We start from the raw sequence: 27588 nt of genomic DNA on the forward strand, positions 1-27588 counted from the left end.
TCAAATTCCAAATGTTTTCACCCCCCATCTATTAATGCATCATGTTTTTTTCTGGAGCATCAGTGAATGTTTGAACCTTTTTAATAGTTGTGTTTGAGTCCCTCAATTGTCCTCAGTGTGAAAAGACGGATCTCAAAATCATTCAGTCACTGCTGGAAAGGGTTCAAATATGCAAAAAATGCTGGAAAACTGAAGAATCTGCAGGACCTGGAGATTTTTTCTGAAGAACAGAGCTCAGTTTAACTGCTCAGGACAAACAAGAGACTCATGAACAACCATCACAAAACAAACAAACAGTCGTAGATCATCCAGGTAACCACACACAGTATTAAGAATCAGTGGTTCACATACTTATGAATGGGGTTATTTTAATAAATTAAGCTTTTTTTTTTTTGTCTTGTAGATTATATGTAAACATCTTTTATGTAAAATATCTTACTCAGGACAGTAGTAAATAAAAAATACCTCCTTTATTTTGTTAAAATTATTAACATTTTCACAGATTCTGCAAGTGGTTCATATACTTTTTCTTGCCACTGTATTTATATATATATATATATATATATATATATTATATGTAAACTCCTCAGAGGCAGATGCCTATTTCAACATTGAACTCCCAGAGCTACATGCAGCCATAAAATCAACCAGACAAGTATAACACTGTCTGGATGATAGACTGAGAGTTAGATACCATCCTCAGAGTTAGATACCACATACCATCGGAAAACCAAAAGACACCAAAGGAATCAAGCAAGCTTTTCAGGTAACATGAGATCATCGTGTGCAAACACATTCATAATCTGTATACACGCAGTCAGAGAAAAAAGAGAGAGAAAGGGGAAACCCGTCTGCTCATTGTTCTCTCCAACTGTATTTATTGCTGCCCCGGCAAGCGCAAGACCCAAGCCAGATTTCACAGAGAGAGCATCCACATGCTCAAATGGGACATGGAGTCGGAAGAAAGAACAAGAGAAAGGGGGTCACCCGTCTCAAGCTCCACTTAACCAACTCAAACTGCAATCTCATGATCAAAGCCGCTGTGCATCACTTATATTCGAGAAGAGAGCCAGACAAGTTTGGATATTGAACCTTAACCTCACATACAAACAAGCACACATCGTGTGAGTCGTCTGCCATAAAATGAGGGGGCATGGCATCACACACTTTCTATACTTTAGACTTTACATTTTACAGATTAACTCCTGGTCTAAAGATTTTCCACACACTATACAATTTTTCAAAAAAACATGTGGCCTCTGAAGAAGAAGCTGTTGACGAAAATTTCTGGTGTCTGTTTACGGACTTTGTGATGCGCTATGCTACATCATGACCTCCATACATTCAGCCAATAAGACTGGCGTGTTTAGACATGTACTTCAGACACTGGCTCACACAGAAGCATTCCCAACGCAATGAAGCAGAGTCGGGTTTCACTCGAAAGGGAACTGAAGCCTAGTCCCAGACTAAAATGCATGTTTGAGCTGTTTTAACTGAAAGCAACTTGAACTGACATGTCTTAAAATATGTCACTGCCATTGTTTTGTCTCAAGATCACCTAATCCTGGCTTAATCTAAGCCCTGTCTGTGAAACCAAGCCTTAGTTTCCTCTTTGTTCTCCATTCCTCAGATTTTCTTCTCCTTTTTGTCTCATTTTGGATAAAACATTTTAATTTCATTCAGGAAATGTAAATCCAGTGTTTAAATTTTACAATAAAACATTGAATACTGTTGTTTCTGTCATTCAGAATTCTGTGCTCCAAGATTAAAGTCTCCACATTTAACAATGACATGCAGACTGACACTTAAACCATTTGACTGCTTTACCTGTGTGAGAATATTCAAATACAAATACACAGAATACTCTATAAAATACACAAACAAACAAACAAACAAGGTACAATGTTCTTACAAGCATTTATGAGTGGTTACTTTGCAAGGCTTCTACAATGGATTGCATTTTTGATAAACTTGGTTAGTTTTTGTTAATTTATAGATTTGCATCCAGAGCATGAAAGCACAACAGAAAGCAGCATAACAGGAGCAGATTTTCTGTCTATTAGAAAATAGTTAATAACAGAATCCATGAGCCAAATGTGTTTAACTTTCTCTAACAGAAAATAAAGCTGTGTTCACGTCATGTCAGAAGTAGCATAATTAAGAGATTCTGACTAGTAAAAAGCAACAATTGTTGACACAATATTATATGAGTAATATATTGATATTTGAGTTTTAATGAACTGGCTAGCTGATGAAAAAGGCTTGTAGAATAATACTGTACTACACCAGTAACCCATTAACACATCACTACATGTACATGTAACACAGCATGGTTTGCCAACAGTTTGCAATCGTACCAATTGGAAATGCGACTGGAACCATTCCTCGCCATGCTCACAACATTCAGCTTGTTGCTGGAAAAGTGCTTTGATTATTTTATTTTAGTTTGTAGTTTATTATTATACAAATGTATCTCAACTAAATTAGTTTGCTAAACTTCTGCACATATTTAAATAACTTTTAAATATTTAAAATTTATTTAAGTATGGCATATCTGTCAGAAGTATTACTTCAAGACTGCAAAGATTTATATGGTATTACTGTAATAGTCATGATATATCTGTTTTTGATGTAGGAAAACTGCATTATTGATACTAACTGCAGAGTTTATGGTAAAAATAATAATTTATTTTTTATTTTTTTTATATGGATTCTGATGTACTTCACAATGTAAACACATTCACAACATACAATATTATGTTGTAAAATGCTGAAAATATGCTCCAAGAAAAGAAGCAAATAAATATTAGCACAAACACAATTATACTGTACATACCATATATGCACATGCACACATATATATGTGTGTATATACATATATGCTACCATGCAAAAGATATCAGTGAAGAGATGTGCAGAGCATGCAGGCATGTGTTAAATAGATGTCTCTACGTCCATAAGCGTGACTTGTACCTTGCATTCATCTAATAAGACTGAATTTTGAGCAGCATAGACGCACTGGTTGGAGTTGTTTTCATGATGGTTTTTGAGGTCATCATAGTAGGACTGGGTCTTGGTCATCAACTCTATGTCATCAGTCTTCCCATGTTGGGCGTCCAGAGCGTCCAGCTCTGCCTTGGACAGGTGGTAGACGATGCCAGCCCCATATGAGTCTCCAACCACATTAACTGAGGTACGGAAACGATCCCTGATGAAAAAAAAGAAAACACTAAACGAAAAGCTTCACTCAGCAATCACAAAGAATTTTCTGAACAAGAGTAGGATAAGCTTAAAAATGACACTGACAGCTTCAGGAAATACCTTCGGTCAACATTAAGTCCCAGTCAGAATAAAATAAACCTAGATACTCACAGAAGCCAGTCAACAGCCACCAGCAGACTGATGTCTTGAGTAGGAAGCCCGACGGCTGTCAGAATGAGTAACATGGTGACCAGTCCAGCACTGGGGATACTCGCCGCTCCAACACTGGCCAGTGTTGCTGTAAGACTAAATTTTGAGAATACAAGCACTTGTTTCATTCATATTTACATACAAAACATTTAGTAGACGTTCTTGTCCAGAGCAAGTGAAAAATGGCAAAAGGCATGACTGCTTATGTACAAAATATGGCCCACTGGACAAAGGTGTTCTGAATTTTGCTTAACAACCTAACCATAAAGGCTGACTGGTTTTATCTGGATTATCTCGGCAAAGGAGAAGTGCTCACTAACACAGATTTAGACAGATTTGTGAACAATATTTGAGAGAAATAGGCCTTTTGTGTACATAGAAAAAGTCTTATATCTCTGAGTTAAACTCATGAAAAATGGGGGCAAAAACAAAAGTGTTGCGTTTATAATTTTGTTCAGTGTATATTGCTGAATATTAAGTGAACCCAACCCAACAGACATATCCGATGAGCGTGTCAACACAATGGTCAATCAGAGGTGTTTACAAATCCACTCAACAGCGCTTAAAGCGTCACATTTTTAAAATTTCAGTACCCACTAAGTACCGAAGTCGGTACTTTTGACAACTGTAGTTTGGTCACCAAAAGTGTCAAATGACTTGCAGCAATAATAAACAGAGACAGCGTGATTAAGTGTGATTCTGTACGGTCTTCAGAAAATCATCACACCTGGAGGGTGTTCCCATAGTGTCAGCTACTGACGCAGCATTGAGTGGACCTCATGAGTGAGGGTAAAAATTTGAAACTTTAGTAGTATCCTTGGTGTGAATTGCTCCATTGCTCATGAGTAAGGGTAATAGTATACTTTTTACAGTTCCTGCAACATAATGACCACTGGCTCTTTTATTTATTTGGCAAACCCCTTTAACTGTAGAATAAATGTTGACAGCATATTGAAGCTGTTCCAAGTTATACACCTTTTTGTGTACTGCTTTAATCACACCATGTTTGTTCTTTTGGCCAGAGGAGAACTGGTCCCACGAATGAGTCTGGTTTCCCCCAAGATTTTTTCTCCATTCTGTCACCTGATTGAGTTTGAGTTCCTTGCCACTGTTGCTTTTGGCTTGCTTAGTTGGGTTTACTTAATATTCAGCAATGTAATAGAATTTTGTTTTCATTAGTTATGCTTCCAACTGGGATATTTTTAAAAAACACATAGTATCATTTCACTTTTTTTCTGACGATACTCAAGTATATGTGCCAGTAAAGAAGGATAGTAACTCTCTAGGGCCTCTATAAAGCTCTAGTCAGCAGTCTCAGGCCCTGTTTACAACTGATATTAAGATGCGTATTGGTCTATCAGATCACAAGTAGACACAAGCAGTATTGGGCACGTTACTTTTAAAAAGTAATTAGTTATAGTTACTAGTTACTTCTCACAAATAGTAACTGAGTTAGCAACTAAGTTACATCATTATAAAAGTAACTAATTACCAGGGAAAGTAACTATTGCATTACTTTAAAAAAAAAAAAAAAAAAATTCAAATATGTCAAATAACATATTAAATATAAGTCTAAAAATAAATTATGCTTGATCCGAATCGTGACTCATGATTCGCTCTTGCTCACGACATGAAATTTCTCTGTATTGTACTACGTGTTGGTAGCCATTAAAGAAAACATAGTTTCATATTTATGTTTAAATATATGTTATGCTTTAATTTCATCTATTTGATCATGAAAATTGAACAGCATGAGTAAAATAGAATACATCATAAGATGTGCAATATATCGGGAAACATTGAGTGGGTCAGACATGATTTTTGACCACTTCATGAAGTTTTGTTTTGTAGAAAACCTTTCTTTAAAGTGAATCTCATTTTGTAAAAATTGTATCTTAATTTTAATCAGTGTTTCATCAACCAATTGCCTGGATTTAATAAATAAGAAGCAAATATAGCAGACAATATAATCATGACATGGAGGCGCCGGCGCGATCACTTGCACGTGAACTGGAGTGCGTCTTATAGGCTAAATGAACCGAAACTAGACATGAGAATATATAACTATAGAAAGCTTGAAATGTCTACTTTTAAATGTAATAATTCAAAACGAAAAGAAGTAGGCTACTCTGATTATATAATCTGAATGAAATGTGCATTCTCTCTCTAGGCGCGTCCACATGCAGAAATGATGAGAGTCAGCAATGTCAACTTAATCTTTGCAGCCGACACGGATTCAGAAAACATTACTTTATTAATAAACAATTAAAATGTCTCCTTACTGTTTTTGTCACATTCATAATCATTATGCGTGCGCTTGAGTGCTATATAGCCTATATTATGTAAACGCTCATTATTATGGTATATTCTCTCCAGTATATAAGAAATTAAATTAATATAAATGTGATTAGTCAATTAATGGCTTAAATGAACAATTATTTTCGATCCAGCATGTCACAAAGGGTATTCTGGTTTGAGCTCGCGCTCCGCTCCCAGACACACACACACACACACACACACACACACAGCATCGTACATTATTATCAGTTTAAAATTATATTTGTGTATGACTAACCTGTACTATTTCTTTACAACAAAACGTTTTGCAGGTCTGTCATCTCTAGTCACACACCAATCATCATCAGTTAGCCTATGTGTCCCACCCCAACACACACACACCAGAGAAAAACTTTGCAGGTCCTATGGCTGAGAGAGAGACTACTCGTGACCTCAATAGTAACGGGGCATTTTTTTGTCAGTAACGGTAACGGCGTTGTAACGAGGAAAAAGTAATTAGTTTGATTACTCGTTACTGAAAAAAGTAACGCCGTTAGTAACGGCATTTATTTATAACGCCGTTATTCCCATCACTGGACACAAGTAGAGGGAGACACGTTCCCATTTACACCTGGTGTTTTAATCTGTCTCTTTTGTCCACTTTCAACCACTTCTGTCCTGATTTCTTTAAGCGGAGGGTCTATGGGTGGGTAAATGTATGGGTATTTCAGCTCTTTCGATCTAACGGACAAAAATAAGCTTGAGCAATTTACATATGAACATGACCGGAGATGACGGAAAAACATATGGAGAGCATCAGCTTTCATTTCTGCTCTGACAGCCACAATACCTCGCCAAACGCTGTGAGTGTGTGTTAGAAATCGGGAATGGTGAGAGAACATTGTGCTTGGTATGTTTTTCATCTTCAAACCAAACTTGGGTCTTCAGCCGACAAAGTTTAAATCCCATCTAGCTAGTGTGCTTCTCATAATGTTTACACATTTGGTCAGTAGGAGGAAAGTTGGCGTCTTTTGTGGCTGTTTGAACGCATTCGACCATGTGAGCATTTACACTACGCAAGCAATCTGGTTGAATGCGTTTTCGAATACCTCTGGAAGTGGAACAAATGCATATTGTTGAACATATTAACCTACAAAAAACTACACTTTAAATATGATTTATGCTCATCTCCACCTATTTGTATACGGAATAGTTGTAACATTTATGGTGCACAGTAGATGAATTAATTAGGTGGATGTTGGTTCATAATATAATTATGGTGAGTTGTCTATTCTTACCTGACAGTGACGATCTGACCAGGGTCTAAATCAATTCCATTCATCTGGGCAATAAAAATGGCAGCTACAGCCTCATAGAGGGCCGTTCCATCCATGTTAATTGTTGCTCCAACTGGAAGCACAAAACGTGTAACTCTCTTGTCAATACCAAGGTTTTCTTCAAGACAACGGAAAGTTACAGGCAGAGTGCCAGCACTAGAAGAAAAAGAAAAGACAAAAATTATCATTTTTATTCAGATAATAAATAATGCTTGTGGTTATGTTGCAATAATTAGCATTTTTTTTTATAGAGTTTAGTTACAAGATGGAATGTCATTTTTAAAGATAACAGTGGATTTGGATTTGTTGGTTTATTTGTTCTCATATAGATATAGAACTACATCGAATTTATATATAATCTACGCAAAGATCACGCAGTGCAATTTCACACCTAGAAGCTGTGCCCAGAGCCGTGATCCAGGCCTGGAAGATTCCCATGAAGAACGAGAAAGGGTTTTTCCTCACAATTGCAAAGTAGATACATGGCAGGAATATGGCACCATGGATGATCAGACCAATAATAACCGTCACCATGTACATCCCCAGCTGCCTGGCCACTACCTCCAGATCTTTAATAGAGATGATCTTTCCACAGATCAAGCAGGCAATGCCAAAGGGTGAGTACCTAGAAAGTCAGTCCATAACGTGAGTCCATCGGTATAAAACATCATCACTAGACTTCTTAATCAGCTAGAGGACATTAAAAGTCCAACTGACCACATAATCATGATGACAAGCTTCATCACAATCTCATTGAGAATGTTGAAGAACTCAATCATAAGCTTAGCTTTCTCTCCCATCTTGCCCATACAAATTCCAAAGGCAATGAAGAATCCAATTAGACCTGGAACACATTGAAAGACAAAGATAAAAAAGATATAAATAAATGAAAAGGGAAGGATTTATCTAAAGATATTTGACAGTGTGATGGCCCTACCCAGCACATTCATTCCACTCTTGAACTGTAGAGATTTCTTGTCTATGAAAATGGGCGGTGGCTTGGTGGCATTAGAGAGATAGTCAGATGTGCTGTTGGTGTCATCGAAGTCAGGTTGAACTTCTACCTTCTTCACAACGGTCTGGATCTGTGCATTTGAACAATCAATTGACCTCAATCAATTCTGGCTCCCACTTAAACCATTAAGCATTTAATACAGCCTACTTAATGTGTTCACACATATATTATGGCATCTTTTTACTAACTACAAGGATAACACCGTGTCCTAACCAGACGCGATGCGATAAGATTCCAGTGACAAGCAATTTGACTGTCCACAACAGACGCGACGTGAAAATGAGAAGCGATGAAATCAATCAAAAACCACGGCCAATCAGAAGAGAGTGTGGGCGGGCTCTCCCGGCAAGAGCACAGCAGACACAATGAAATGGGCAAGTACATAGTAAAATTCATAAATATTACACAATTTAAACATTATTTAAAGTACATACGGAGTGACCGAACCAATCTTTGTCATAGAATACACTTGTTTTTTCACATTGAGTTGACAGTTTGAACGTTCTTGTGCCTATTTATTTATTTATTTTCAAGATCTGAGGTGAATTAGCCGGTTGTTTTCATTACAGCTAAAAAGCTGGGAACACAGAACGATATTCAAACTCACATTAGATGCTTTTAACATTAAATAAAGCAGATAAACAGTACCTGATATTATCATTCTCATACTTTGTGTTGCTGTTCCAGCCGCGACGTCGCAGAGAAATAGAAACTGTTTCTAAAATAGAATATTCACGTGTCGCCGTCGCGGCTGGTTAGGACAAAAACTCAGATTAAAGGATTAGTTCACTTTCATATAAAATTTTCCTGATAATTTACTCACCCCCATGTCATCCAAGATGTTCATGTCTTTCTTTCTTCAGTCGAAAAGAAATAAGGTTTTTGATGAAAACATTCCAGGATTATTCTCCTTATAATTGCCTCCAAACGGTTGAAGGTCCAAATTACAGTTCCAGTACAGCTTCAAAGGGCTTTAAACGATACCAGACGAGGAATAAGGGTCTTATCTAGCGAAACGATTGGTCATTTTCGAAAAAAATGTAAATGTATATGCTTTATATAAACAAATGATTGCCTTCCAAGTGCTTCCGCCAAAACTGTACTTTCGTATTCTTCAAAAAGCTTACGCTGTATGTCCTACACCTTCCCTATTCAACTTACGGAAAAAATGTAACTGGCGCTGTGTTCGTTCCGTAAGTTGAATAGGGAAGGCGTAGGACATACAGCGTAAGCTTTTTGAAGAATACGAAAGTAGGGTTTTGGTGGAAGCAATTGGAAGGCGATCATTTGTTTATATAAAGCATATACATTTACATTTTTTTTTCCGAAAATGACCGATCGTTTCGCTAGATAAGACCCTTATTCCTCGTCTGGTATCGTTTAAAGCCCTTTGAAGCTGCACTGAAACTATAATTTTGACCTTCAACCATTTGGAGGCCATTGAAGTCCACTATAAGGAGAATAATCCTGGAATGTTTTCATCAAAAACCTTAATTTCTTTTCGAAGAAAGACATGGACATCTTGGATGACATGGGGGTGAGTAAATTATCAGGAGTATTTTGTATGAAAGTGAACTAATCCTTTAACATGGAAAAGATTCCTTTTATCGCTTGTCGCGTCGTCGCGTCGTGGCGCGTCACGTCTGGTTAGGACACGGTGTAAGAGTGAAATGATTAAAAGAGTAACTATGGCCATTCAAAAACTGATAAACTGTTTTTATTTATCATTTATTAACAATTATAGATTTATAAAATAACTTTATAAAATATTTATAAAAACTTATAATAATATATATATATATATATATATATATAATAATGCAAAATTATATCTTAATATCTTTTTAATAACTATATTATAACATTTAATTTAAGTGTACTTAAAATAATATTCACATGAATCCATTATAGTAGGCCTAAATGACTTAATTAGCTGTGCAGATGCTGCATTAATTATTTTTAACACCTTAAACAGCAAATATTAACATTCACAGAAATTAAATGAATGCCTTATTTTCCCCAGCCATATTTACACAGTACGTATGCTGTATCAGTTTTCTGTCTAAGCACAGAGTAGCTTCTTGTGGAAGCTCATGGGATGCATTGTCATACCTGCTGGAAGCAAGCCTGAACCAAGTTCTCAGGGAAGAGGTTTCTGATGAGGTCAAAAAAGGCATCAAGACTGGAAACCTCATCGTTCTTAGCTCCTTCTCCGAGATTCTCCTTGAGTTTTGGGTTTCCAGGGTGGATGAGGAGCACCAGGATGACTCCCAGCACAGCAGCAATGACAGTAGTGGTCATGTAATAGACCATGGCTCTGGAGCCCAGACGACCACTTGACTTCGCATCCAGACCAGCCAGACCTCGGTTAGGGAAATGTGGAATATTATTTTAACATTGTCATTGTTTCATATTCACAGGCTCAAACTTTTTTTTCTCAGTGCCATTATCTATTTTGATATATAGCTTTTATCACTCTAGCTCAATCAGTCAACACTGCATCGGGTATGAAACCAGTCATCGATTAAACATCTTTAAACATTCCTATTATGACAATCAGCACACATCTTATTTCTGTTGGCTGTGCACAAGAATCCTGCGATTGTGATTCCAGTGTAAATCCATTTATACCACCTCTTAAAGGTCTGTGTAAAAGCACCTTCCTAAGTTTGGGCTCTGAAACGTAATGCTCAAGTGAAAAAATATGGTTAAAAATGTTAGAATTACTGGATGGTAACTTTGTTTATTTATATAATAAATAATACTTTTAATATATTAAATATACAACTATATATTATCATAATGCATAGTTTAAATAGCCAGAACAATAGTCTGACCCTATGCTATTTTGTGTTAAACTGAATTGGCATGAGGGAAATTTAAAGTTTAGAGAGGTTTAATTATATAAAAATGATTATATAAAACTTATATTGTTACATTAAATAAAAATATATTAAAGTACTTTTGTGAATGTCTGTTGGCCATTAAAGGTAAAACAGAGGGCATGAAAAATGAGTTATAAAACCAAATGTTCATTATATTTAAACAGCCATAAGTCCAATATATGGTGCTTTCTTGACACAAAACATAATGAAGACCCTTCTCTATCTTTTCTTCTGCCTTTTTCTACAGGAGAGACTCATTTTCTCATGCACAACTGCCCGCTGCTTTCAACGATTTATCTCTTACATAAATTGAATGAGTACCCAGACATGGAAGGACAGTTTTTGTTAACATTTCCTACCATGCTTTACTGTTTGAACTACAGGAATATATATATAATCATGAAGAGAGCGGGTGTAAATGTATTTGAGACAGACTGCAATATTCACTTTACGAAAGGGAGTTTGTGAAGTGAGCAGTTGAGTCTCATATAGTGAAAACATAGGAATGAAGATTGGATTTATACCCATTTTGTGAAGACATATTTATGTGGCCAAGTGTAAAATGGAATGTGCAAATTGGATAATAATCCAATCACTCGGGTGCATGAAGTGACCAAGTGTAAATAACCCCACAGAGAATACTTGGACTTTGAAGAGCAATAACCAAATAACCTCTTAAATACAGTAAACAAAGTAGCAGAAGCAACAGCAAACATCATTTGTGAGAACAGTGCAATTTAAAAAGACAGAGCACAGTTCTTCTTACGCCACTCTACAACTTTTGACTTTATTAAATCAAAGACATGAGCATATTTTCAAAAGGCATAAGGGTTAAGGATTTCTCTCTGTTTGTTAGTGTAATATAACACACCCAGGCATTATTTCTCAGTGGGATTTGAAGTTTGTGGATGCATTTCCAGTCTAATTGACAGCATGTTAAAAGACGAGGTCTGTGTTACCTGTGATTAAGCTGGAGATGATCAAGGGAAGGATGAGCATTTTTAGCATCCTCATTAGAATGTCTCCAGGGAAGGCAATTACCATGACAATGTTGTCATCGATCGGAGAAGCAACACGCAGCAGCATCCCAAAAACCGCTCCCAAAATCACACCTGTGATGGGGGAAAGAGAATTTCTTCTTTTGGATAATTTGGACAAAATATTCCTGAACATACTTTAAATGTCTTTTAAAATAAGTGATTTCAAACAAATATACAACACCACGCAGTTAAGGTCCTCTTGGTCATAGGCAGGGAACCAAAGGCAGATGTTAAATAAATGTGAAAAAATGACAGTATGAGAAGTGGGCTGAAGTAAACCAGAACAACAACAGCAAAAAAGTCTTAGTCTTAGTCAAAAAAGTAAATTCAGGTCTGGGTAGTCATATGTACAGGTGCTGGTCATATAATTAGAATATCATCAAAAAGTTGATTTATTTCACTAATTCCATTCAAAAAGTGAAACTTGTATATTATATTCATTCATTACACACAGACTGATATATTTCAAATGTTTATTTCTTTTAAATTTGATGATTATAACTGACAACTAAGGAAAATCCCAAATTCAGTATCTCAGAAAATTAGAATATTACTTAAGACCAATACAAAGAAAGGATTTTTAGAAATCTTGGCCAACTGAAAAGTATGAACATGAAAAGTATGAGCATGTACAGCACTCAATACTTAGTTGGGGCTCCTTTTGCCTGAATTACTGCAGCAATGCGGCGTGGCATGGAGTCGATCAGTCTGTGGCACTGCTCAGGTGTTATAAGAGCCCAGGTTGCTCTGATAGTGGCCTTCAGCTCTTCTGCATTGTTGGGTCTGGCATATCACATCTTCCTCTTCACAATACCCCATAGATTTTCTATGGGGTTAAGGTCAGGTGAGTTTGCTGGCCAATTAAGAACAGGGATACCATGGTCCTTAAACCAGGTACTGGTAGCTTTGGCACTGTGTGCAGGTGCCAAGTCCTGTTGGAAAATGAAATCTGCATCTCCATAAAGTTGGCCAGCAGCAGGAAGCATGAAGTGCTCTAAAACTTCCTGGTATACGGCTGCGTTGACCTTGGACCTCAGAAAACACAGTGGACCAACACCAGCAGATGACATGGCACCCCAAACCATCACTGACTGTGGAAACTTTACACTGAACCTCAAGCAACGTGGATTGTGTGCCTCTCCTCTCTTCCTCCAGACTCTGGGACCCTGATTTCCAAAGGAAATGCAAAATTTACTTTCATCAGAGAACATAACTTTGGACCACTCAGCAGCAGTCCAGTCCTTTTTGTCTTTAGCCCAGGCGAGACACTTCTGATGCTGTCTGTTGTTCAAGAGTGGCTTGACACAAGGAATGCGACAGCTGAAACCCATGGTCTTGCATATGTCTGTGCGTAGTGGTTCTTGAAGCACTGACTCCAGCTGCAGTCCACTCTTTGTGAATCTCCCCACATTTTTGAATGGGTTTTGTTTCACAATCCTCTCCAGGGTGCGGTTATCCCTATTGCTTGTACACTTTTTTCTACCACATCTTTTCCTTCCCTTCGCCTCTCTATTAATGTGCTTGGACACAGAGCTCTGTGAACAGCCAGCCTCTTTTGCAATGACCTTTTGTGTCTTGCCCTCCTTGTGCAAGGTGTCAATGGTCGTCTTTTGGACAACTGTCAAGTCAGCAGTCTTCCCCATGATTGTGTAGCCTGCAGAACTAGACTGAGAGACCATTTAAAGGCCTTTGCAGGTGTTTTGAGTTAATTAGCTGATTAGAGTGTGGCAGCAGGTGTCTTCAATACTGAACCTTTTCACAATATTCTAATTTTCTGAGATACTGAATTTGGGATTTTCCTTAGATGTCAGTTATAATCATCAAAATTAAAAGAAATAAACATTTGAAATATATCAGTCTGTGTGTAATGAATGAATATAATATACAAGTTTCACTTTTTGGATGGAATTAGTGAAATAAATCAACTTTTTGATGATATTCTAATTATAGGACCAGCACCTGTACCATGACATATGGGTTTTTTTCAGATATTGTGTTGATGAACTTATACTATGTGAGGCGTCATAATCCATATCTGTGTGTAGTGAAGACTCTGGAACAGAGGAATAGTGCACTCTTTCATCTCAGTGATCATCTCTACTGTCCCTCCAGCCGGCATGTATCTACCACTCTTTACAGCACTACTGCAGTCCTGCTGAGGCAGATTACTTTCTGGCTTCATAATCTTACAAAGAAGTTAGTTTGTTAAACACACACATATCACACATATATCACACCCGCCCACAACGGATTTCTTCACAGAGATACTAACTGCTATAGACACCCTGTAGATGCTAACCGTATATTCACCTATTTCAAAAATACAGTGTCAAAATGACTTTCTCTGTATTCACTCTGTTCAACAATGTGCCAGTCGCAGTAAGTGAAAGCATCTTTTCTCTGCAGAAAAGAGTTCTATTATGCTCAAAATAGATACTAGGATTTACAGTCACCTGTTTCCTGCTGTGTTATGACCCCCTAGTGTCCAGACAGCAGTTATTCAGCGGTAGCTCAATGTGTAATCATGCTGTGTTTGCTGTGAAACTGTTCCCTTTCATCACTGTGAAATGTTGAAGAACACTCACCCAGCACAGTCAGCGTGAGCAGCAGATTCTTCCGCAACTTCTGGCATATTGTGGCCCATTTGGAGCTCGGCCTCGCCTCAATGGGCTCCAGGTGGCTTTCATGCATTCTTACCTCCACGTGCTTCGGCATGTTTCCAGAACTGCAGAGAAAAACAGACAAAAGAGTAAATTAGTGGAATCATGGCATGAGCATGTGAAGGGGCAGCTGGCATTTACATAAAAAAAAAAACATACAAATAACAACAAAACATCTAGGTTAATGAGGTAACCCTGGTTCAAGATGCTGTGTAATGATGCAATGGGAGTACGTCAGTGGTCATGTTGTCTGAAGCCCTACAGAATCATGCTGATTCATTGGCTGATGGGGATAAAGTGACACCCATAAGGAGCCATGTCATAGCACGTTTGGCACCAACAGAGTCAATGCATTGACTCTATTAAAAAAGACACTACTGACTCCTAAAAATCCTGAAATCCTAAAGCAGGGCAGTTTTATGAGATTAACTCCTATCTGAAACAGATGATGGAGCCAAAATGGACACGAAAGCACCTCTGAAACCAAAGCTGATGCCATCGTGCTCCACTCATTAAGCTGAAGATGAGCGAATGTCATGCCACCCACAGGCACACATTCTGCTGCAACAGAACTACATACACCTCAAGTGTCGAAGTGCATCTGCTCCAAGATGCTCCTGTACAAAATTCAGTACTGAACCAACAAGGCAGTCTTCGATCACTCTTCAAGCTATACGCTTGGTAGCCCTCAGTGCCAAGTCTACAGTCTCGGCATCCACTGTTGGCCTTCATTCAAGTCCCTCTTGAAATGAGCTTGATAGGCTTGCAAAATCGTCATAGTGTGCAAGGCAGAAGCCGCATTACAGAAAGCCATGTAAAAAAAAAAAATGTCTACATGGCTTAGACGGAAGCATAGCCCTACTCATACTAGGCAAACACTTCTAAAAGCCATCATCGCCACTTAAATGTGGAATTATTCCACTTCGGAGTGTAGGACAACAGGCTGAGACAAACTGTGCACTGAAGAAAGAAAAATCAATGGCACCATGTGTGAGCTTATAAGGAGGCTATGGCAGCTCCTCATGAGATTTGTTTTAGTGCCATTAGCCAATGAATTGGCACAATTCTATAGCGCTTCAGACCATGTGACCACTGACATGTTCCTATTACATCATGACCCTTTGTTTGAGTTTCTTCAAATAGGAATTAGATTTATACAGTTTTGTCCAGCAAATCAAGCGATGTATGATAAACATCAAAGGATACATTTTTACTAGTATAAAATCATTACCAAGCCTAAATACTGTAGTTCTGCTTGTCTTATTTCATATCGGAGAGCTTGTTTTGTTAGTTTGTTAGCAGTTAAAACATTAAAAGTAAATTAAAAGTAAATCAGTTTTCTCATAATACGCTTTAAAGATATGTTATTAATACTGTAGTTAAACACTGTTGGTATTAGCTTATTAGGGTTCTTGAATCAAAAATCAGTGGACATCCACAGTTTATGTCAGATATCAGCACAGTTTTAAACAAGCTCTCTCAAAATCCTGTTTAATCTACATAAATAAATTAGGTCAGAAAAAAATGGTATGAAAATAAGCAATGCACATGAACACCTTGCAAACGCATTAGCACTGCTCCCTCTCACAGACGCAACACTCTGATGTTCATGTTGGCTGATCATGTGCGATCTTATGTAATTACACATTTTTAATTGGATGCGTGTTTGGAGGAACTGGCAGCATGGCACATGTGTCTGTCTTAATGAGTCAATGCTGGTTTCCCTACGGGTAGATCTCATCGTCAGCTTCAAGGAACACAGATGGAGATCATGAAGTTTTGTTATTTTTGATGTCCAAGTAAAAATGTATCATCCAAACATCTCATCAATGCTACCTTCTCCAAGTTCAGTGTGTTGTTAACTGATATATGATTCCTATTCTGTTTCATGGGTTTGGTTATTTTAGTCATTTCTGTGAAATCCTAATGTTACACCATACAATGACATTCTAGGGAATTATGTTTATTTATTTATTTTTTTTTTAAACCTTCTTTCAACAGGTTTGGGAAGGCCCTTTTCTATTCCACAACAGAAAGTCAAGCAAAAAACCCACTGAAACACATATAAAAATAATTAATTGAATTTGAACACATTATTTTAATTCATGAATTTTCAACACATTTGGCCCTATTTTAATGATCTAAATGCATGGTCTGAAGCGCATGGCGCAGGTGCACTTAGGGCGTGTCTGAATCCACTTTTGCTCGTTTAACAACGGAAAAAATGGTCGGCGCATGGTCCAAAAGGGTTGTACCTCTCTTAATGAGTCATGTGTGTGTTTTGGCCGAAACATGTAATAAACCAATCAGAGTGTCTTCTCCCATTCCCTTTAAAAGCCAGTTGTGCTCGCACCATGGCGAATTCGCTATTTACATGGCGGAATTTGCAAGCGGAAATACTGAACGCTTCTCCAGAGAGGAGTCCTTTTATTTTTAATATTTGGCATGTTTGTCTGCTGCTGCAGACCTTAAGTGTGTAACAAGCAGAGTGTACACGTGTTGTGCACCCGCCTATAGGCGCATATTACTAACGTGCTCTTTAAATAACAAAATAAATAAATAAATAAATAAATAAATACTGCGGCATTGACTTTAGACCAGGTTTTTGTTGGTCAATGGCACAGTCATTTTCAGTTTCAATAGCAACATGCCAACAATGCGCCTGAACACACCTCGTTTTCTGACCAGCACGGCCATAGGCGAACAGATGGGCGCAAGTGGATTTGCTATTTAAACAACGTGGGTGCTGGACATGAAAATGATAACTGTGTCGGGCTGAAACTAGCAAAAAACACTTGCATCACACCTGAGCGTGCTCGTTGACACTATAAGGACTAGGGCAGGGGTCTCCAAACCTACTCCTGGAGAGCTAGATTTCTGCAGACTTCATTGAGCACATGTGGACTACACTCATTATGGTTCGCTTCAACCCACAGACTAAAAAAACAACCCACGGCAACAATGTAAATTAGCCCAATTCCATGGGAAAACCCCGGGACTTGGCAAAACTGTCTACAACACTAAGGCCAACCAGGACAGCAAGAAACGTGGAGGTAGAGTTTTTCAAGTTTTTCAACCCACATATCAACATCAGCCTGGATTGTGTAGGATCGTGCTTTACAACATCAGGACAATTTCAGAAGCAGAAAGATTTCAAGACTTGACTTCTGCCATCAGATGATAGAGATGTGGCATCATGTCTGGTCTTCAATCAGCAAAGAGGACCCACATCACACCCCTCCGGATCTCACTTCAAATTGAAGGTTAACACTGCTTTCAGGACTGCCACTGGAACACCACCTCCCTACCGCAGTTCACTCCTACAAGTATTTGCTCCCTGACTGACAGCTGTGGTCATTGAACGAGCAACGCATTTTTGTTTCTTCACAATGAGGCACAAACTCACTATCCAAAAATGTTGGATTTCCATGTTGTTGTTTCCATCACTTAATATGATTTATAAGCTGTTTTCCCAAAAAATGTCCCCAAAAGGACAAGCATTTCAGATATTGTAATTTTTTTGTGGGGACATTTTGTCCCCATTATGTAGGGTTTACCTGAACCACACACACACCTCTTCTTCTTTTTTTCTTCTTTGCATTTTTTCTCTGCTCTAGCTTGTTTCCTAATCTAACTTTGGTAATAATTATAGCCAATATGAGATGGAAGGTTTGCATGAGTTTGACTCATATATTAAATGTGTGGTTTGTTGCACACAAACATGTCAAAGGTGTTAGTCATTATTGAAAGACTTATGACTCACACTCATGGATTCATATTTAACACACTGAGCATCCATTATATTCAAGGATAGCATTGAGCAAATAAAATTCAATAGTATTAACATTGCATATTCAGACAAGTTCTACCAATGCTCTATTACTTCTAATGCAGTGTCCTGACTGACTGCATCAATGCCAGGTATGTGAGCTGCTTCATTCATGATGGCAAAACACAGCAGAAGGTGATACAGTCAGCCCAGGATATGAGCTTCAAACATGTCCAAGTTTCCATTGTCAAGGATCCCAGTCATCCTAGACCTAAACGGGTTTATCTCCTGCTCCCTGCCAAACAGTATTTAAGCCAGGGGTCCACAAACTACAGCCCTCTGAAACACTGTGACTGGCTCACGAAACCATGCCTGTCACAGGCTTGGACCAGACTCCAATATAATCACACTTACAAGACTGTAACTAACTAGCAAATCACGCAGGCAAAACGGGAACAAAACACAGAGAAAACAAAAACAAAATAGATTACACGAGACATAACAATGTCTAATAATTGAGAAAATAACCTTTCAAATATAATTTGACAATGGTTTTACTTTATTTAAGGAAACTTATTTTCTTCTCCCAGAAGTGGAAGTGGAATTTATATTTTGTAAATGTTACAAGCTCTCACTCCCTGACTGAGTTGCAGTGTAAACAAACATGGTTGCACCCACAGCCCATTATAATTTACCCATGATATAATATGATACATTATAAAAGATACCATTATAAAAGTATTTAAATCAGAAAAAATAAAAAAATAAAACTGATGCATCAGTGCAGCACCATTGTGACTGTGAAATATCATGTGACAAGCTTGACTGGTCACCATGAATATAGGAATATGAAACAATCACAGAACTCACAGCGGCTGGTCAGACATCTTGACATGCACACATCAGGGCACAGAGATAGCATACATACAAACCATGTTGCTAAGAAATGCAGATTCAATAAAGTTGCCAATAAAAAAAACTGTGCTCTGTGAATGAATTTAAATTGTAAAATCAATCCATGTAACAATAGCAGAAGAATAACTGAAACATAACAGTGATCTGCCCTTGACAGAAAAACACTCGGGGACTCAGACCTAAGAAATCAAAGTATGATGGATAACAAAATAGCTTCTACATCCAGATGATATAACCACCGAGCAGCAGTGAGATTCAGCAACTGTTCTTATGATAATTTTAAATGATCGGGTTACTTAAACATTCAGTGTTCCCTCTTGACACTCTGCAATCAGAAGTGATCACCCTATTCCCTTCAAAGTCTTTACCATAAACAAAAAAAAAAAAAAAAAAAAAAAAAAATCATGAGGTAAAAATAACAAATACATCAAAATTAAAGAGTGTGAGATACCAGGAAAATTTCCATATCATTTTAAGAATGCACAGTGATGATCATCCAGCCGCGGGGCAAAAGGTAAAAACAACAGCAGGGTCGGATCTGTCATGTCTAGTCACTGTGAACTTGAACTAAACTCTTGCGAATGTACCTTTAGGGTCTCCCTCATATACATAATACTGCAAACAAACAAGTCACCGAATATATATATATATACAGCCTCTCAAAATACAGGAATGTCAGATCAACTGTCCTAGCATTATGAAGTCCAAGAAGAAATACTATTTCAACAGGCCTTACTTTTAGCACTTTTTTCTGAATGCTTCTACTCAAAGTGCTTTAAAGATAATAAGGGGAATCTCTGAAAGGTTCACTGAAAGGTTTTTTAGGGAACCAGATATGATTCTTAAATGGCATTCAATGCAAAGACCCCCTTTTGGAACTTTTATTTTTAAGAGTGTTGATTTTTGGTTCTTCAAAGAACCTCAGTGAACAGTCCTTAAAGGGATAGTTCACCCAAAAATGAAAATTCTGTCATCATTTACTCCCCCTCAAGTAGTTCCAAACCTGTATAATTGTCTTTGTTCAGCTGAGTGTCATTTAAGAGTGTCATCTTCCTGCCTGTAATTTTCAAGACTTCTATAGGTCTGCATTGAGTAATCATGCCAGACATCAGATGACTGCGATATCTTGACAATTTGCTTCTGTCAGGGTTCTGTAACTTTGGTCTTGTTTATTCTTGGTTTTGTGACAGAGCCCTGACACTCCTGTATTGACTTGTCTTTTTGTTGTGAGTGCATGGCTTCGAGCTCTCTTGTCTTTGTGCCTTGTTTCATGTCCGGAGTGTGGTGTTCGGATTCCGGCACTCATGTCTAGTTTGGTTTCGATTCTGTGTCGGGATTCGCCATTCATGCTCAGTGTGTTTGTCTTCTGTTGTGAGTGCACAGGATGAGCATTATTGTATGAGCTTGCAGTTTCGAGTTTGCTCGGGCCGTACGCTCTTCTGTCCTTGTTTGTTATTGTGTTCTGCGTAGCACACGGTTCTTGTTTGCTTCGTCCACGTGCTTTCATGTTATATTTTGTCTTGTGCTGTGTAGCATGCAGCTTGTTTCATTGGCTGTGTGCTTTCATGTTGTCATGTTTTTGTGAACACGTGGCTTATGAATATTCTTGCATGTCTTGTTTTGTTTGAGCACATGGCTTGTGATTGTGTTCACTGGATATGTGCTCTTGGTTTTGTCATGTTTGGTGTGAGCACATGGCTCGTTATGTTTGTTTCTTGTGCCATGTGCTCTCCTGTCTCTCATGTTACCTGATTATTGGTTCATTTGCCCCACCAGTTCTCCCTCGTTACCTGCCTTGTTTGCTTTCCTATTTATTCTCCTTGTGTTTGCGGTCCAGTGCCAGATCGTCATTGTATTTTTACCCATTTTTACTTGACTTTACCCAAGTCAAGTCAAGCCAAGCCAGTTCTGTTTTCCCCTTCGGGTAGTTTTTGTTTGATTTTTATATTTAAATAATATTTAAAGCCCATTACTCTGCACTTGAGTCCTTGCCTCATCCCTTACCTCAACCCTGACAGTACGATCTGGCCAACAAAGCACTCAGCAGAGATGGGCATATTTCTCTTCCCATCTCCCAGTTCCAGGGGCTCTCTAAAAGATCAGATGGTCTGGATCATCTAGCATTTATCCCTGTGTCAGAGGGGGGCTGACATCAGGGACTTCACCTGTGATTTCCTCACTGTGTTGAATGATCTGGACTATGAAGACAACTGCGATTTTCAACAGCTGCCTCGACGAGCCCCTGAACACCTGGGAGATGGGGGGGGGGCTGGGGACTTTGAAGTTCTTGGAGTTTGTGTACCAGATTTACCATCATGGGGGGCCCAATGTTTTGGAGCAAGAAGAGCTCCCTCCCCAACCACAACCCCAGTCCTCCGATGACCCGTTCTTGGAGACCGAGGAAGAAAAACAGCCCTGCCTTACTCCTTTCTGCAGCCGTCTCTGAGAGAGTGGAAGATGCTGCAGCTCCCCCAGAGGCAGCTGAAGTTGCAGCAGTTCCTCCAGAGGTGGGCATGAGCACCTGCAGCTTCCACTGAGGCGTTCGTCCCCACATCACCTTACCCTCGTAAGCGCAGGAGAAGAAGACTCCTGTCACTTCCCCAATTCCAGTGGTTCTTGAGGACCCAACCCCAGAGCTCCCGAGAGTATTGGTCCCAGAGCCCCCGAGTGCAGTGGTCCCAGAGTTCCCGTGTATGGTCCCAGAACTGCCCACTCCCCCTGTCACAGCCAAAAAGGCTTTCCCTGTTAGTCCTGCCATGGCCAAGAGGGCTGTCTTTGCCTTCTATGTTCTGGCCGTTCTGTGTGCCTGGAATACGCACATGGCTTCTTCTGACTTGGGAACAGTCTGTCACCCAGAGCCTGCTGACAACCCGGAGGCCATCCCAGAGCCCGCTGCCGGCCCGAAGGCCATTCCAGAGCAGCCCGCTCTGCATGATATGGTCACGGAGACCATCACTGAGCAACCTGCTCTCCCTGATATGGCTACGAAGGCCATTGAAGCCACTCTCCCCTGCTATGGCTTCGCCCTTCTGTGTGTCTGGGCCACACACACATCCCTCCTGGCTTACTCAGCTCCAGCCCTGAAGTTCCCAGAGTCAGCCACAGCCACAGAGACCATCCCAGAGTCTGCTCCTGTCCCAGAGAATTGTCTTCACTGTGCCCACTACATCGGCCGTGCTTCCCTTGGAGCAGTCATCTTTGTGGTGTTCCCTTTCCTCACCCTGGTCCCTGTCTTGCCCTGGTCTGACCAGCCTGCCCTGCTGGCTCTGCCCTTGCAGCCTGCCTTGTTGGCTCTGTCCTTGCTGCCTGCCCTGTCGGCTCCGCCCAAGCTCCCTGCATTGACCTGGCCCCCAGCCAGCCTGGTCCGTCCCTCCAGCACCACCCTGGCCCTTAGCCAGGACTCCAGACCTGCCTGAGCCTCCCTGGCTCAACCCTCCAGTCCCTCCCTGGTTCTTCTAAAGACTTCCTGGGTTGTTCTGCAGGCACTGGCTTGGCTCCCCTCCCTCCCTATTTGTCTCTGTGTTTTGATCTTCCCGTCTTGTGTTGCCTTGTGTTTCATGTTCTTGTCTTATTTTTGCTGTTACCCTAAGGTTATGGGGACAAAACATCCGCACAAAGATGGCAATCTCTGAAATCCCTGACCTTGTGGGGACATTTTTTGGTCCCCATGAGGAAAACATCTTATAAATCATACTTAGTGATGTTTTTGTGAAAATGTAAAAATGCCAAAAGTTTTCTGTGATAGGTAGGTTTAGGAGTATAGGGCTAGTGTAGGGGGATAAAATATACAGTTTGTACAGTATAAAAATCATTATGTCTATGGAGAGTCCCCATAAAACATGGAAACCTAATGTGTGTGTGTGTGCGCGCGTGTGCGTGTGTGTGTGTGTTTGATGTGTCTCAATGCCATGCCAAAAGAGGCCAGTGAAAGGTAACAGAGAATTCACTCTCTTTTTTTCTCTCTAACTTGGCCAGGACCATGTGAAGTTTCCCGGCTACCCATCTGAGGGCTTTTGTCCTTCCTCAAAAAGTGTCAGTGCCCCCTCTTCCTCCCATTGGGTTTAATCTGGCATGGAGAGTGATGCGGGAGGATGCCAGCCCCATTCAGCCCGCTGATGTCATGCATATGCCCACCGTGGGAGAGCAGCGGATGGACTCAGAGGGGGGCAGGACCCATTCTCCTCTCGCTCAATCCACTCTCTATCGGGATGAATCACTCTTTCAGGAATGGCAGCCCACTGTGAGGCACAATTGATGGCGATTATCCCAATTTTATGCTACTGTCCAGAGTGAAGAGATTCTCTCTCTGACTCTCTTTCTTTCTGTGTTTCTCTCTGACAGCTATTACAACCCTTTGGCCCTTCTTGAATCAAACACTCACACACAAACACGCATGCACACAGCTCTCCTCAACAGCTTGTGACATAATAAATCGTTAAAACTGGAGTAAAAGATAGATGAAAAGCACCTAAACACCTGAAATAAAGGCATCACTGCAATCAATTCAGTAATCGAATGACATGGTTTGTACAATTCGTGAGTTGATTAGACTAGAATCTCCTCAGTCAATGCAGAACCGATTGATAATATTACTGCTGATATAGTGACATGCCCAGTTTGCTTTCAGTTAAAAGACTCTTGATAGTTCTTGTTGCTCACACTCTTAAAAATAAAGGTTCTTTATTGGCATTGATGGTTCTATGAAGAACCTTTAACATCCATGGAATCTTTCCATTCCACAAAAGCTTTATGGAAAAAGGTTCATATTTTAAGGTTCATAAATGTCCTTCACACTAATAATAAATGGTTCTTTTAAGGACTTATCACTGAAACATTTTTGGTGAACCAAACATTGTTCTTCTATGACAATGCTGAAGAAAAAAAAAAAAGAAAAAAAAAAACTATGGTTTTTACCCATTAATGTTTGGCAGCATGCATGTTTTTTTTTTTTTTTTCCAAGTGAGACAGAATGACACAAGCTACATTTAAAGGAACGTTCACACCTGATATTTCAGCATTGTAGATACTGTTCCAGAATCCGTGTGATACTGTGAATTTAGCTGTGAAGGATAAATCTCTCTTGCATATGTTATTTCATGAAGAAAGTTACTGGCACATTCAAGATATTTTAAGAAGTAATTGCTTATGCGCAATTATCAAAATGTCTTACAGCTTAAAACTTGAATAAACCGACCTATAACACCTTTTTATTAAATAATTAAGCTGCAAATATTACAAAGAGACATTTAACTTCTCTTGTTTTCTCTTAAGTAAAAATCTGACAATTAAACATTTAATTAATTCAAAACATCACAAATGTTGCAACTAAATTCATTAATTAATCACAATTCAGATTTTCTTTTTATAGTAAACTGTGGTTGAGATTTACCACAGAAAATACCACATGCATCATAATCCTAGTGTCCTAATTGGGCTGTATGGGTTAAAGTCACGACTGCGGTGACACACACGCATACGCACAATCCGGGGTCAAGACTCGGGGCAACAGTGAGTGTCTAGACAGAGGTCAGATCTGTGCTGGAGGACACATACAAGGACACACACGTGCATCACATCAGCAAGGACATAAAAAAAGCACTTGAGTTTTAATAACTGAATCACACTAACTTATACAATGCAGTTTAATACCAAATTACCTGAATTCAGTCCACTGTCCTGCAGAGTTCAGCTCCAACTCTGATCAAACTCACCTGCCTGTATTTTTTTAGTAATCCTGAAGATCTTGATCAGCTGCTTCAGGTGTGTTTGATCAGGATTGGAGCTGAACTCTGCATGACAGTGGATCTCGAGGGTCAGAGTAGAGGAATATTCTGGATTGCTGCCTCACGTGTTGCATGTACTAAATAATGCAGCTGAGCTGCAGAAAAATGTAATGGAGAAGTTAGTAGCTTTGCTTCTTTTAGTTACTCTCCATCACTACTATACATAAATAGTATAATTAGATTATAATATAGAATTTTAAAGCTAAAACAATGACAAAAAACCCTGATAATACTTCAAAATACACCTATAATTTTAGACTAAATTAATATTTATTTAAATTAATATTATTACTGCATGCATATTAATTGTAAAAAAAAATAAATAAATAAAAAATAGTCAAATATAGTATAGCACATATAGTGTCAGCTTCTGAAAAGTGCTCCACATCAGCTAACAAAGAGAAATAAATAACCATGTTATTGTCTGTTATTCAGCCCAGCAGGTTTTGTGGGCGCTGTGAAGTCAAATATAAGCACATGATTGACCCATATGTGCACTCCATCAGTGTGGATGGACGCACTCTTATTGTGCGCGGAAACTCATTCCGGCTGTAATGAGCGAGTGATTAGGGATTCTGGGCTGTGCACAGGTTTCAGATGTGAGCTGTAATGATGTGATCACAGATCATTCTGGTTGAAGGGTTAGCAGGCCTTCATTCATCTATAGTGAGCACACAGAGGGGCCCCTCAGGGGCCGAGGGCCACTACAATCTCTCTCTTTTTCTCTTTCTCATTTATTTTCTTTCATTCTAAGCTTTATTTCGTCTTGATTTCTCCTCACGGAACTACTGTGCACTGGTTTGTGTGCCAAGTGTTTTGCCAGATTCCACAAAGCTTTTCCAAAGGAATATTTCAGAATATTTTTTTTAACATAATGTTTATAGAGATCATTTGTTTCATACTTTGGAGTGCAACTGAAAATGATTTCCTAATTTCTGTGTATTTATAAATTTAAATATTATTTTAAAGGGGACCTATCATGCCCCATTTTACAAGATGTAAAATAAGTCTCTGATGTGTGTGTATGTGAAGTTTTAGCTCAAAATACCCCACAGAAATTTTTTTATAGCATGTTAAATTTGCCACTTTTTGGAGTTAAGCAAAAACACTGCGTTTTAGTGTGTGCCCTTTAAATGCAAATGAGCTGCTGCACTCGGCCTAAGAGGGCGGAGCTTCAAGAGCTCGTTCTCTGGTGTCAGGATTCAGTCAGGACACACTATAATGTCAGAAACTGCGAATATATGCTGCATGAAGATAGAACAGGTATAGTTTAGTTCAATTACGGTTATAACTAATATTGTCTTGTTTTTATCCACTATATTAGTACAAGCCTGTTGTACCGGACCCCGTTCAACTTTACCGATGAGTTTTATGACGTTTATTGTACTTCACACAAAAGACGAAGCGTCTGTTTTCACTCTAGAAAATCACTGTAAGAGCTTAATAAAACACAGTGCAAGTGTGCATTAAAATATTATCCATAAACTCTCTCTCTCTCTCTTGCATTATCATCAACATACACAGCGAATTACACAGAAACACTCGTTACAACTAACAGTAAATAAATATATAAAGACCTTATGCCTTTTTGGGTGGTGCTTAATAAACTGCTAAACTTTATATCCTTAAATCAACCCCGATGAACTGTAAAGCCGGGTGCACACTGTGTGATTTATAATAGTCCTTTACGATTGTTGCTTGTCAGACTGTACGTTCATGATCCTCATGTCACACTGTGGGATCTCAGTTGTCATTTATGTCAGACTGTACGACAGCAAGACACGGTAAAAACGGATGCGCGCATGAAAACTGGTCCAGAGTATTACATCAACCCATACACGTTCGGTGACTGTCAGCCGCATGGCTAACAAAGAAATCTCTAGCGTTAATTTTGATCACGGCTTGTCTTGAAAAACGAAGACAATTTGACATTCGTTGTAGGAGAACTCACACTGCAGGACTGTGCGCCAAATCTCCTGACACTGCCAGTATTTCGTCGGAGGTTAAATTTGATCGCAACGGTCATTAATTGGCTGTCGGTGAACATGTCAAACTAGCGATCAAAGACTACAGATTTTGGCCTAGGATTATAGGAATCTTTTAGGATTCTCAAAATTTGTCTCAAATCGTGGCCAAAATCGCACAGTGTGCACCCGCCTTAATAAAGTGCTCTCACCTTCATTACTGCCGTATCCAGTATCACTCTGGAGACTGTAAGCTGGATCACAACAGGAACTGATTTATCCTTGGGTAACAAATTTTTAGCACAACCTCTGTTTTGTATTGTCCGGTGTGAAATGATTCGCGCAGACATAAACGAATTTCAGTAGAGTTGTGGGAGCATTTTCTTCAAAAACAAAATGAATCCACCTCATCTTCAGCGGCTCAGATTTAGGGAGTAAATGGAGAGAGCTATGTGGATTAATCCATCCAGCTACAGAACACCTAAAACACTTGGGAGACATTCTCGTCAGTGCAGCAATGGCAGACTGTACA

General features: G+C 39.1%; 1 protein-coding gene across 2 annotated transcripts in view; it reads right to left on the reverse strand.

Moving 5' to 3' along the window:
• The window catches only part of slc1a2b (solute carrier family 1 member 2b), a 45820-nt gene that overhangs the window by 5986 nt on the left and 12246 nt on the right, over positions 1-27588 (reverse strand). The window contains exons 2-10 of one of the 2 annotated variants that reach the window (XM_051885238.1): positions 14551-14690; positions 11885-12037; positions 10153-10403; positions 7963-8110; positions 7743-7869; positions 7417-7650; positions 6987-7181; positions 3373-3507; positions 2974-3208 (exon numbers count right to left, since the gene is read on the reverse strand). In XM_051885238.1, coding sequence (XP_051741198.1) covers positions 2974-3208; positions 3373-3507; positions 6987-7181; positions 7417-7650; positions 7743-7869; positions 7963-8110; positions 10153-10403; positions 11885-12037; positions 14551-14680 — 1608 coding nt within the window. In that variant the 5' untranslated portion in view covers positions 14681-14690. The remainder of the gene's footprint in view (positions 1-2973; positions 3209-3372; positions 3508-6986; positions 7182-7416; positions 7651-7742; positions 7870-7962; positions 8111-10152; positions 10404-11884; positions 12038-14550; positions 14691-27588) is intronic. The other variant, XM_051885239.1, reaches the window with a different exon arrangement.

This window comes from Ctenopharyngodon idella, chromosome 24, assembly GCF_019924925.1.
Source record: "Ctenopharyngodon idella isolate HZGC_01 chromosome 24, HZGC01, whole genome shotgun sequence".
Lineage (NCBI taxonomy): Eukaryota > Metazoa > Chordata > Actinopteri > Cypriniformes > Xenocyprididae > Ctenopharyngodon > Ctenopharyngodon idella.